This window comes from Arachis ipaensis, chromosome B07 (genome assembly GCF_000816755.2).
Source record: "Arachis ipaensis cultivar K30076 chromosome B07, Araip1.1, whole genome shotgun sequence".
In the NCBI taxonomy this organism is placed as follows: domain Eukaryota; kingdom Viridiplantae; phylum Streptophyta; class Magnoliopsida; order Fabales; family Fabaceae; genus Arachis; species Arachis ipaensis.
Genome location: NC_029791.2, coordinates 35,573,573 through 35,586,778, shown reverse-complemented (window position 1 = coordinate 35,586,778; position 13,206 = coordinate 35,573,573). Strand labels below are relative to the sequence as shown.

The following is a 13,206-nucleotide window of genomic DNA, read 5'->3' as shown; positions in this document are numbered from 1 at the left end:
TTGTCCCAAAATGATGTCATTTTCATAGAGATAGCTTCATTTATATGTGTAAGAGGCATCGTATAGCTGTTTGTGCTTTGGGAGGGTTTTGCAATGTTGGCCCGACCTCTTTTGGATTTTGTAGATGCCTGTGCTATTGTTGTTTAATGTCCGAGATGTTAGTGTCGATCTGTGATATTGACCCGACTTCTAATTGCTTGGCTTGCTTTGCCCGATTTGTAGTGATTATTTTTTTGTTTTGTTGTGTTGTACGTGTAGCTTGTATGTCTCATTTAGTAGTTTACAGCAAGTCGTCTAAGGTTCCGTCCGACTTGAAATGGGTAGATTTATATGTTCTTACCCCTATCCCTGTGATTGATAATGAATATGCCAAAACCTTTCGTAGACATCATAGGCTATGTTTAAGTTGAGAGGATGAGAGAAACTTTCAGATTGTTGTTGCTGACCCTGAGGAGAGGGTCTGCTTCCCCCAACTTGATAGGTTGGAACGACATTTCATATATGTCTATGATTGTTTTTTCACGAAGTTAGGAGTTACCTTTTCTTTTTCTGAGTTTGAGTCCGAGGCCCTTAAATCCTACAATGTTGCTCCTACCCAATTGCATCCCAACTGCATCCCAACTCTTGGAACTTCTTAAAAATATACCAACTTCTTTGTCGGGAACTAGATGTCCGACCTTTCCTTAAAGTCTTCTTTTACTTCTTTGTGCTCACTAAACCTTTTAGTTCTAAAAAAATGTTGGCTCTCTTTCCGTCCTATTTTGTGTAGAAAAATTTTTGCTATTTTTGATGAGTCCTTCCACGACTCCGAGCTGTAGAGGGTGTTCGACTTTTTTCCTAAATGATGAAGATGAACCCATTTTTGCTTTGTATCGGCAAAAAAATCCTGTGATAGTCAAGTATAACTCGGATGACTTAGACGAGGTAAAAGAGAGTGTGGTCGGGATGTTTCAGGAGTTTTGGGGCCGAGCTCCTTATTTGGATACGAAAAGGTATTTAGGGAAGCCGAGTCAGCTTTAGTTCGGGCTTGGTAGTTTTCTCTTCCTTTTATAGATTTTTCTTGTAAAATTGTGTTGATGACTAATGTGCCCTTATTTGGGTGTTGCAGAAAGGACTCCCAAGTCGGCTACCATGAAAATGCTCCAAGCCACTAGAAAGAGCGTTGTTGCAAGGAGCATACAGCTGAAGAAAGATGGTGAAACTGCCGACCTGTCCTCGCCCTCAAAGTCGGACTCGGGTGCCTCACCCTCTCTAAAGGTTATCATTCTCCTCCCAGCTCAGCCAAACCAGCAGCTCGTCCTTCCTCTTCTACTTTCGAACCGAATCCTAAAAAGCGCAAGTCTTCAAAGTCGGGGAGTATATACGAGCAGGGCTTTGACGGCCTTGCTTGAAGCGAAAAGCAAATCTTTTCACATAGCTATATCCGCATGGATGATGTAGCCATCAGAAGCCACCTTCAGCTCTTGGCCAGAGGTGGAGTTTAGACGGTAGGCATTTGCACGGTCTTGGCTAGGGAGTTCGAGAAGACTCCCCTTAATGCCACTCAGAGCTATTTGGTTACCTCGTAGGCTGAAGTGGCCTCCTTGAGAGAATCCAAGAAGGAGTTGGAGGAAGAGAGGGACGCACTACTTTTCGACCTTGGTAAGCTCGGGATAAAGTCAAACAAGCGAAGGCTGCTCTGGCCATATCAGAGGGTTTGAAGAAGAAAGTTGAAGAGAGTTATTTTTGGAAAAAAAAAACACTTTATTTGGTGGATGAGGTTACTAAAGCCCGGGACGAGTATGCGAAGCTTGAGGCATCTGTGGTTGAGGGTATGAACGAGATGGTTGAAAACCTGAAGACTCAGTTCCGAGTTGTTGCTCCCGAGGTGGACCTCTCCCTCATCAGCTAGACAATATAGTGGTGGAAGGAAAATTGTTGCTGCTCCAAATGATGAGGAGGACACCCCTGTGCCCGATCCAAAGACCTCGGGGGCGCAACTCGGATAGACTTCTCAAATTCCTAACCCTCAATCTGGTGGTGAGCTCCTTCCTTCTCCAACTAGTCCAATTCCCGCGATGCCAGTGTCTGAATATGCTCCGACCTCTTCCAACCAAGCCGAGGATGCTGTCATAGGAGAACAACTTAACCTTTTGTAATTTCTTATAACTTTTTGTAGATTTGAATGACCCGACCTATGGGTCTTTAGTCTTTGTGATAGTTGTTTTTGAACAATTTCTATTTTGTCTTTAGTTGTAGTTTGAATAACTTTTTTATTCTGTTTAAAAAAACATTCCTCCACTATTTTGGTATGAATGATTTGGTAGCAACTCAAAGAGCTCTCTGAACCAAACAGAGAGCTCCTTGGATACAAAATGTTGAAGACGTGCAACGTGGGAGAGCAAGTGTGCCACACCAACCAATTATGTCCTCCCAGGGGCACTAGCTCCTTCAACGTGCAATGTGGGAGAATAGGCGTCCAATGCCAAAACGGAGGTCGTGGGTACGTATCTCCCATGCGTATGCCCAAGTTGTAGAATGTGCTCATTCATGCGTGCGCATGACCCGTGCGTATGCATGATCCCATTTCAACGTGAGATGTAAAACCATCAACGTGAGACGTGAAGATATCAACTAGGTACGTGGGCTGTCATGCGTATGCATGATGCATGCGTACGCACAACAAGAGAATTTTGAGGCATCATGCGTACGCATGAAGGATGCATATGCACAACACCTAGTTCACATGTTTCACGTTGTACGTGGATCCTTCACGTGCGACGTGGGATTATGGGACACTCTCCCGGGACCTCAATTGACCTACTAAGTCCTCTAATTCTTCAACAATTATCTGATTTACTCAAGGCTCAACTCAAGCCCATAAACCATAGCATTTGTTGAGGATTTTAAAGAAGGAAAGATTGAAAGCTTGGCTGAAGGAAAACATTAATTAGTTATATTTGATTTCAATTTGAATTTGATTCTGTTTTAAGTTTGAATTTGAATTTCATTTAGGTTAGTATTTAAGGAGAGAAGTCAGACGCTTCGAGCCCCTTCCTCTTCTTCGACACTTTTTACTTTTCATAATATTAGGTTTTCTCTGAAGATATGAGCAACTAAATCTCCTTGGTTAATGTTAGGAGCTCTGTTGATTCCTATGGACTAATATTCTAACTTTTCTACCTTTGATTAATGCATTGATATCTTCTTAAGAAAAAGTTTTCGTTCTTTATCCAATAGATTTGAATGTGTTGGAAACAATTCTCTTCTGACTTGAATTCTTTTAATTTCTTGAAAAAGTTAATTAATTGAATTAATCTTGAAAACTTATTCTCACAGTTCTTAGATTTTGAAACTAGACTTGATAAGTGACATCAAATCAACTAGGGGAGATTCTTATGAATTGTGTGGCTTATAAATCAGTGAACGTTATTCAACTCTTTTCTTAATAATTGATTAAGGAATTAGCAATTAATTAGGTTAAAGAGAAATTGAATCACCAAGGCATTGGAATTTGATTATTTATGATTTGTCATGAATGTATCTTTGCATGATCAAGGTAGAAAGTGAAAAGTATTAACTCGGAAGTCTCAACATCTCTAAAACCTTAACTCTTTTAATTATATTCTCTTTCAACACTCACTGTTTACTTTTGTCTATTTTACTGTTTATGTTAAAGCTTTTCAAAACCCTAAATTGTGATTGTCTAACTAGATCAATTGACCATTGCTTGCTTAATCCGTTAATCCTTGTGGGATCGACACTCACTCACCGTGGGTTTCTTACTTGATACGATCCGGTGCACTTGCCGATAGTTTGTGGTTTTAAAATCCGCATCAGTTGTTTGGTTGAAAAATTTTTCATCACTTTGACAACTTTCGATGTTGTTTTTTGCTAAATTTAGAAGAGACGTCGGCGAGGTAGATCAGTGTTTTCTAGACTTATGTACAAGTATTGTTTTTCTCTTTATGAGTTCCGACTTCATGTAATTGGGGTTTCGCTAAGTTACTTTTACATTTCATTTTGGTCTGACTTATTTTGTACATCGATTTTTGAACTTTTTATATTAATTTGTACCTCTTCGCTTCATCTTGCCAACCATATAGGTCGGTCAATTATTTTTGCGATTTTTCGAGTTTAAATTAATGCGTTTGAGAATGGGAAATAAAAGAAATACTTTATTATTGATAAGAGAGAAATGGTTTACATAAGTTTGCTACTAAAGATTTTCTTATAATCTCTAGCCCTTGCTGTGATGCCTCATTAAAACCCCTTCATGAAAACCCTTTTCGGGATAAAACCATGAAGTCGAAAAAAAGAGGACACCAGGGAACAAGGTAGCTTCTCTAACTGTAATACCTTTTTTAAGTTACATGTGTGCCATGACCTCAGGAGCTTGTTCCCTTTTAAGTCGGACACCTTATAGTAACCCTTTATCTAAGACCTCGGCGACCTTGTAAGGCACTTTCTAGTTTGCTACCAGCCTTTCCTCGCCCAATTTCTGAACTCCGATGTCATTTCGAATTAGTATAAGGTCGTTAGTGGCAAAGCTTCTCTTGATTACTTTCTGGTTGTACCTTAAGGGCATCCTTTGCTTCAATGCTTCTTTTTTTATTCGACCTTATTCTCGGACTTCTGGGAGGAGATCAAGTTCTTTTTTTTGTGCTTGGACATTGATCACTTCATCATAGAATCTAACTTTTGGAGATTCCTTAGCGATCTCTAGAGGAATCATGGCTTCTATGCCATAAGCAAGTCGGAAAGGTGACTCCCCTGTTATTGAATGTGGAGTTGTCTGATATGCCCATAGAGTTTGAGGAAGCTCGTCTGCCCATGCTCCCTTTGCATCTTGTAGTTGGCATTTCAACCCAGCCAATATAACTTTGTTTGCTGCTTTAGCTTTTCCATTGGCTTGTGGGTGTTCTATCCATGTGAATTGGTGCTTGATCTTAAGGCTAGCCACCAAGTTCCTAAATGTTTAGTCGGTGAATTAGGTTTTACTGTCCGTGGTGATACTGTAGGGAACTACAAATCTTGTGACAATGTTCTTATAAAGAAATTTTCGACTTCATTGGGCTGTGATGGTCGCTAATGGTTCTACCTCAATCCACTTCAATTCCTACTATGAGGTATTTTACTTGTCCTAGAGCTTGTGGAAATGGTTCGAGGAGGTCAAGGCCCCATTTTGCGAATAGCCAGGGCAAGGTGACACTAATAAGCTCTTCTGGGGGGACAACATGGAAGTTGCCATGCTTCTGACAAGGCGAGCATTTTTTGACAAACTCGGCCGCTTCTCTTTGCAAAGTCGGCCAAAAGAAGCCGACTCGGATCACCTTCTTGGCTAGTGGTCGTGCTCCTAAGTGGTTCTCACATATGCCATTATGTACTTCTTCTAATACCTCTTTGGTGTTAGAGGTTAGGACACACTTCAATAGAAGCGTAGATATCCCTCTTTGGTAGAGAACCTTATGGACCAGGGTGTAATTTTGTACTTCCCTTATGAGCGTTCATGCCTCTTTTTCATCTTCAGGAAAAATATCAAATTTAAGATAGTCAATTATGGTAGTCATCCATCCTAAACTTTGGCTTGATATGGCCATTATTCCTGAGCTATCATCTCCCTTTGACACTGATGGTGCGTGGAGAATTTCTTGGATGAGGCTTTTATTGTTGTTCCCTGCTTAATACTAGCTAACTTAGAGAGGGCATCTTCCTGGGCGTTGGATTCTCAAGCTATATGTCGGACCTCTCTTTTGAGAACTGTGCTAGTTGTTCTCGTGCTTCTTTTAAGTACTTCTTCATGCTGGGATCTTTGGCTTGATAAGTGCCGTAAACTTGGGAAGTTATCACTTGAAAGTCACTAAATGCTATCAACCTTTCTGCCCCAACTTCTTTAGCCAACTTCAAGTCAATAAACAAGGTTTCATATTCTGCTTGATTATTAGAAGTAGAAAACTCGAACCTTAGTGATAGTTCTATCCGAATCCCTTGCTCAATTTCCAAGATGACTCCTGCTCTGCTTCCAGCTTTGTTGGATGATCCATCTATATATAGGTTCCAAGTCGTCGGACTTCCCTGGCCTTCAGTGTATTCAGCCACAAAGTTGGCCAGATACTGGGACTTGATTTCTGTCCAAGTTTCATATCTCAAATCAAACTCGGACAGTTCTATAGCCCATTGTAGCATCCTTCCTGCAATGTCTGGCTTTTGTAGAGTGTGCTTCATGGGTTGATTAGTTCGGATTTTTATGGTGTGAGCCTGAAAGTAAAGTCAGAGCCTTCTGGAAATGAGGATAAGAGCATACACGAACTTTTCTATCTTTTAATAGTTTAGTTCTTCCCCTTATAGGGCTTTGCTCACGAATAAATAGGTTACTGTCCGTTCTCATCTTCTCAGACCAGGGCTAAGACTATAGCTCGGTTTGTCACTGCCAAGTAGAAGATGAGATTTTCTCCTGCAATAGGTCGGGTAAGTATCGGGGGTTGACCCAGAAACGCTTTAAAATTCTGAAAGGCTTGCTCGCATTCTTGGGTCCATTTTAATTGATCCCCTTTTTTGAGTATCGAGTACAAAGGTAAAGACTTTAATGTTGATCCTGCCAAGAACCTAGACAATGCTGTCAATCTTCCATTTAATTGTTGGACTTCTTTGAGAAAGGTGGGCTTTTCATCTTCAATATTATTGTGCATTTGTCCGAATTGACCTCTATGCGTCTTTGGGTGAACATGAAACCTAAAAATTTTCCAGCTTCCACTGCGAAGGTGCATTTTGAAGGGTTCAATCTGATCTCATGCTTCCTTATGTTGGAGAATACCTCAGAGAGGTCGAACAAAAGATTAAGGTCGTCCTTGGTCTTGACAAGCATGTCGTTCATATACATTTCTATGAGTTTTCCTAGGTGAGAAAAAAAATACCTTATTCATTAGTCGTTGGTATATGGTTCTAGCGTTCTTTAATCTGAAAGGCATTACTACATAACAATAGTTAGCCTTGGGAGTGATGAAAGAAGTCTTTTCTTGGTCCAGTTTATACATCAGAATTTGATTATATCTCGAGTATGCGTCCATAAAGGACAGATACCTATATCTTGAAGTTGAGTCAACCAAGGCATCGATGTTGGGAAGAGGGTATGGATCCTTGGGGGCAAGATTTGTTGAGGTTTGTTAATCAACACACATCCTCCATTTTTCATTCTACTTTTTTACTAGAACTACGTTAGCCAGCTACAAAGGATACTTTCCATCTCTTATGAATCCGGCTTCCAATAAGTCTTGCACCTATTCTTCCATGACATGTGTCCTTTTAGGATTGAGCTTTCACCGCTTTTGCTGAACAGGTCGAGAGACCAAATAGACGACAAGCTTGTGAGACATGAGGTCAGGGTCTATACCAGGCATATCGGAGACTTTTCAGGTGAAGAGGTCGGAATTCCTTTGTAAGAGATCAACGAGTTGTGCCTTTAGACCTTCCTCTAAGTTAGCCCTTATATTCGTTGTCTTTTTAGCATAATCCCCAATTTGTACCTTTTCTATCTTCGCTTCAGGTTGGGGACGTAGTTCTTTTCGAGTTCAGACACCGCTGAGCTCAATAGTGTTGACTTCTTTTCCACCTGTGTTGCCTTTTAAATTGAGACTTTTATTGTAACACTTTTTTTTCCAACTTTTGATCTCCTTTTATGGTAGCAATTCCTTCCATAGTTGGAAATTTCATACATAGGTAGGGTGTAGAGACAACTACCGCTAGTCGGTTTAAAGTGGCCCGACCTATTAAGGCATTGTAAGTAGACATGACATCGACCACGATGTAGTTAATGCTTAACATTCTTGACCTCGTGTCTTTACCAAATATGGTGTATAACGAGATGAATCCAAGAGGTCAGTTGGCGTGTCCCTAACCTGAAAAGGTTGTCTGGGTACGCCTTCAGATCCTTTTCTTCTAGTCCAAACTTGTCAAAAGCGGGCTTAAACAGTATGTCTGCCGAAATCCCTTGGTCCACCAAAGTTTTATGGAGATTTGTATTGGCAAGGATCATTATCACTATTGGGTCGTCGTGGCCAAGTGTCACGCTTTGTGCATTATCTTTGGTGAACGAGATGGTCGGTAAATCGAAAATTCTATTATCTTTCCTGACTTGGTATACTTCTTTAAGATGCCTTTTACGTGAGGATTTTGAGATTCCTCTTCAATTTATCATATGTATGTGTCTTATAGGAGTTTGTAGGGGCCGATCTCACCGTCCTCCGTCATCATCATCTCTTTTTGGCTTTCTTTGATCTTCCGACCTCTTGGCTAGGTATCTTTTCTAGCCGACCTTTCCTGGCCAACTTTTCTATGACATTCTTTAAATTATAATAGTCATTGGTAGAATGCCCGTACAGCTTGTGGTGCTTGCAATATTTTGTTTGACTTCTAGCCTTTTTGTGTTTGATGGGCCGAGGAGGTGGAAATTTTTCAGTGTGACATATCTCCTTGTAAACATCTAGAAGAAAAACTCAGAGAAGGGCATAGTTATAGTATCTTCGAGACTTTTCTGAGATGTACTCTTCCTTTTTTCTTAGCTTCCTTCTCCTTGTCCCAAGCTTGGTAGGACAGGTTTGGCCTTGGGAAGGCTCTCTGAGTCAGAAAAATTTTTCCATGTTGATGTATTTTTCTATCCACTCTTGTACTTCATACAAGCAAGTCGGGTGTCGCTTGGATATGGATTGGGAGAACTTCCCTTCTTTAAGGCTATTAACCAATCCCATTATTACCGCTTCAGAAGGTAATTTTTATATTTCCAAGCAAGTTTTGGTAAATCTCTCCATATAATCTTGGAGTGTCTCTCCGACTTCTTGTTTGACCTCTAACAACCTTGGAGCATGCTTGACTTTGTCTTTCTGAATTGAGAATCAGGTAAGGAACTTCTTTGCCAGGTCATCAATGCAAGTTACCGACTTGGGTGGTAAGTTGTCAAACCATTTCATTGCTGCTTTAGTCATAGTTGTCGGAAAGGTTTGCAATGAGTTACATCAGAAGAATCAGGTAGATACATTCGACTTTAAAAATTACTGAGGTGATGCCTCGGGTCGGTCATTCCATCATAGAGATCCATACGCCTGGGGAGGGGGGGGTCTTGAAAATTTTGAGAACCCTAGCTCGCATGATTTCATCAACAAACGGATCTTTCCCTCTGAGAGGGATTTCCTCCCGATCTGCCCGATTGCTCCGTCTTCTAAGGTCGGCTTCTGACTATAAGAGCTTTTCCTCTAACTCTTTCCGTTGTCATACTTCTTTACGTAATACTCTCTATGCTTCTCGATGTCATTTAGCCTCCAGCTCGAGTTGTTCCAATCGACTGCGATTGCCGTGAACCAACCCTAATATCTCCGCCGGATGCAGAGATTCTTCGCCTTCAGGTGGGTGGATCTTCGAGTGAATCCGTCGCGGGTGATGATTTCCCGACGTTCCCTCTCCATGGGGCATTTGTTCTCTCCTAGGATAGAGGTAGTGCCAACGTCAGGTCGTCATTATGGGGCTTTGGTTCTGACTCAGATGTTGTATGACCGTCTTCATACCGCCTGTCCGCTATATGTAGGTGTAGACTTTCAGGTTCTCGACAACGGCGCTAATGTTTTGATAGTTACTTGAAACGGTGATTTGGGCCCGAATGTGAGGTCCAGATTCCTTCTTAGGCAGTGTCCGACTTATGCTGGTGTCGAGGTGCCGCCGTCCGAGTTCTTCGTGAAGATGTAGAGGTGGTACATGCAAGAGACTCCGATGCTTAAGTTAGCAAGGATTTTAAGCAGGTTTTTAGTGGATTGGGTTCTGAATGTACATGAGGTTCTGTCAGTGTATTTATAGTAAAAAGATAACCACCTTTAGAGTAGTTTCACCTTTGATAACAGATGACCGTTCCCTTTATCTTGAGAATTTGTTGAAAACTCTCTTCCAAATAAAGTAGAGAGATAGTAGGAGATATTTTAGGGGATAGTTGCTTATTCAAATAAGTAGGGCTTAACCATCCTTGTCGTGCCGGACCTCTATGAGGTCGGGTAAGTAGATGAGGCCACCTTTTTGGGTAGGCTTTTATTCTTATCGGGCTTGACTTTATATTTTTGGGTCAGGGTATGAGTAAGAGTGATTTTTTTGTCGGATCCGATCTACTCCGATCCGCACATTTGTAGATCGGATATCAGGTATATCAGCATAATTGAACCTTCTCTTTTTAATTATATTTTTATGTAAAAAATTCAATAAAAATGTTTATTTCACACTTTTAAACCTATTTATTCCTAAAATATTTTTAATCAAACTTTTCCTAAATAACAAAAATAAAATAATACAATATATAAATAATAACTACTAACTAAAACATACAAACAAGTAAATATAATACCAAACATTCCAACAAATACTTCCAATGTTAAGTGAAGATAATAAGCACTATAATACTAAATGTCTTATTTAAAATAAAACAGCAGATGGAATCCTATCCGATTTGATCAATCTGCAGATCAGATTGTATCCGCAATTTTTGGATCAAATGCGGATATTTACTGCAGATATGTGGATATGATCTTATCCATAAACACCCTTAGGGATGATAACACAGGTTGGTCTAAGAGGCGGATGGGTTAGACTCAATTTGGGTTAGCTCCGGAATGAGATACATTTGGGCTTGAATAAGTCAGGAAAAGACCAAATTGGTGGGCCTTCGGTCCAATTATATAGACTGACAATGGAAAATGGAATATTTCAAGACCCAAAAAGAAAATAGAAAATGGAATATTTGGATTCCCTCCAATTTTTCTCCGTCCCTCCACACAGCTGATGAGATGAGTAAAATGAACGGAAGGTAAAGCAATCGCGACTGCAAGTGCAAGTAAATACCTACAATGTCTTCTGAGGAGGTGGACCTGCTGCTTTCCCTGCAGGATCAGGAGAAGGTTCTCGAAACCCCTCCCGCTTCACCTGGATTCGCCGGTTACCTCTCTGACGATGACCGCCATGATGGAGAAAAGCCTGATATGTCAGTGTTCCGAGACTCTGTTCAGGATTGCCTTCAATATGAACCTAACCCTAACCCTGAGCCTAGCCCTAAACCCAAAAGCAAGCCTCTTCTCACCATCGACGCCGAGGTTGAGAAGTTTTCAGGTCTCCGAATAAGGTTTGCCTCCGCCTTTCACTTGTTTGAGCCATATAACTCGACTATAAATTATAATGATTATTTGTTTTTGTCCTTTCTTCAGGAATCAATTGCTGACCTCTAACGAGATTAGAGAATCCTTCTCAGACATTCGTTTTGTTCGCTTATCTGTGATCAAGTAATATTCTTCTTCACTTAGCGTTTGTCAATTTAAGTAAATGTTACACAATTGATAACTTTGTTAATGTAATTGTTTGTTATAGGTAATTTCATATCAATCTAACAATTTTGCTGAATTGTTGTTTACTGAAGGAATTTGTTGATTGGGGATACTTTTTCCGGAAGTTGGGTGACCGTTGGAGTGTTGACTGAGAAGGGGCCTCCGAGGACGAGTTCAACAGGGAAGACTTATTGCATTTGGAAAGTCGGCTGTCTTGATGAGAATACTGTTTCCTTATTCCTCTTTGGTGATGCTTACCAGAGGAACTCCCAGGAGCAAGCAGGAACCGTCTTTGCGCTGTTCAATTCTGCTGTCCGCAAAGATCCCAAGGTTTCCGATCTCCTACTCTCGCTATCACTTGCTTTATTCTAGGGCGTCAAAATGAGCTAAACCCATCAGGCTAGCCCGTTTATCCATTTAAATGGGCAGACTTTGTCTCTAAAATTAAGCTCATTTAAATTTTGGGCTAAACGGGTTGAACCCGATTAACCAAAAAAAAAATTACGGGTTAAATGTGCTAACCCGCGGGCTAAATGGGTGTTCCGTTTATTTTTTTTTTTATATTTTTTTCAAAAAAAAGCAGTACTTTTATTCTTCTCTTATTTTCGGCACGGTTTGCTTAAGGTTGTGCAACTTTTTTTAAATGTTTTTGTAGGGTAATGGTTTTTCGCTGAGTATATATTCCTCTGGTCAAATTTTGAAGATGGGCACCTCTGCTGACTATGGAGTTTGTAAAGGCAAAAGAGCAGATGGCATGGCTTGTACCCTTGTCATAAATAAGTACGGAAACAAATAAGAATCTAAAATTATATGGATATGATTGTCCAGTGAAATTGCATTAATAATTTATTTAGTCTATCTAGACCTTATCCAGTATGCTTAAGTTCTCATTAATGCAAACATGGCGTTAAACCCACTGTTAAAAGTGCTCCCTTTACTGAATATGCTTATTTGAAATTACGATCTGGCACTGCTTGTTTCGGTCTCAAATATGAATGTTTTACCTTTTGCAATATCTGTCAACGGTTTAATAACCATATATTGAATTGTTAGAAAACTATGAGCAATTAATTGTAACCTGGATCCATGTGCTCGGTGCTTGTCCTGTATAAATGGATTTTAAGCTGTTTCTTTTGGGATACAACTCATTCAGTAGATAACTTCCCCCGGAATATTGTACTATAAACTTCACTCACTACTCATACTTCACTCATTCAGTAGATAACTTGCTTTTTAGTCAATTTCTCAAGGGAATATGAAATAACACTATATATAGTATAATAGGCTTAATGTCCTTAGGGTATGAAACTGTTTAATTGTAAAATATGCTTCTTCTCATTCTCCTTGCAGTATGATAATTGTCCATCTGTGTTATTTCAGGCGTTCTGGAGCATATTGTTTGACTTAATAATTGTCCATCTGTGTTATTTCAGGCGTTCTGGAGCATATTGTAAATATCATAAATCAGTAAGTGGCATTTATTCATCCCCCACCGCTCCTATTGTTGACATTTATTCTTAAAAGGATTTCAATTCACCTACGCAAAAATTTCTTGTAGAAAGCATCGGGGAAATATTCTACAACGAGAACTGAACTCAAGGGAGGGTGAGTCTTTTGCTCTTTCTAGTTTAGTTTGAACTTCTGACTTTTGCATTTAGTTTGTGCTGATTGATGAGCTTGTTTGACTGATTTGTCTAAATTCATCTCAGATGTGATATAAACTTTTCTTCTTTTATGTTTTGCTTTCAGAAACTTACACACAGCATTTAGGTCTAGGGATTATCTCAAGTCAGAAGGAATTTACTTAGTTGATCCTCTTGCTGGAAAAGCAAGCTTGAAAAAGTCTCAGCCACTGAAATTGTTGTCAGTGGATGGACTCAGA

The 13,206-nt window shown here is 40.0% G+C and overlaps 1 protein-coding gene across 2 annotated transcripts in view; it reads left to right on the top strand.

Moving 5' to 3' along the window:
* LOC107609922 (protein MCM10 homolog) overlaps nt 10,716-13,206 on the top strand; it is a 4,063-nt gene continuing 1,572 nt past the window's right edge. For both annotated transcript variants that reach the window (XM_016311978.2, XM_021107628.1), the window contains exons 1-7: nt 10,716-11,125; nt 11,208-11,282; nt 11,417-11,654; nt 11,980-12,104; nt 12,758-12,791; nt 12,883-12,929; nt 13,074-13,206. In XM_016311978.2, the coding sequence (XP_016167464.1) occupies nt 10,854-11,125; nt 11,208-11,282; nt 11,417-11,654; nt 11,980-12,104; nt 12,758-12,791; nt 12,883-12,929; nt 13,074-13,206 (924 nt within the window). In that variant the 5' untranslated portion in view covers nt 10,716-10,853. The remainder of the gene's footprint in view (nt 11,126-11,207; nt 11,283-11,416; nt 11,655-11,979; nt 12,105-12,757; nt 12,792-12,882; nt 12,930-13,073) is intronic.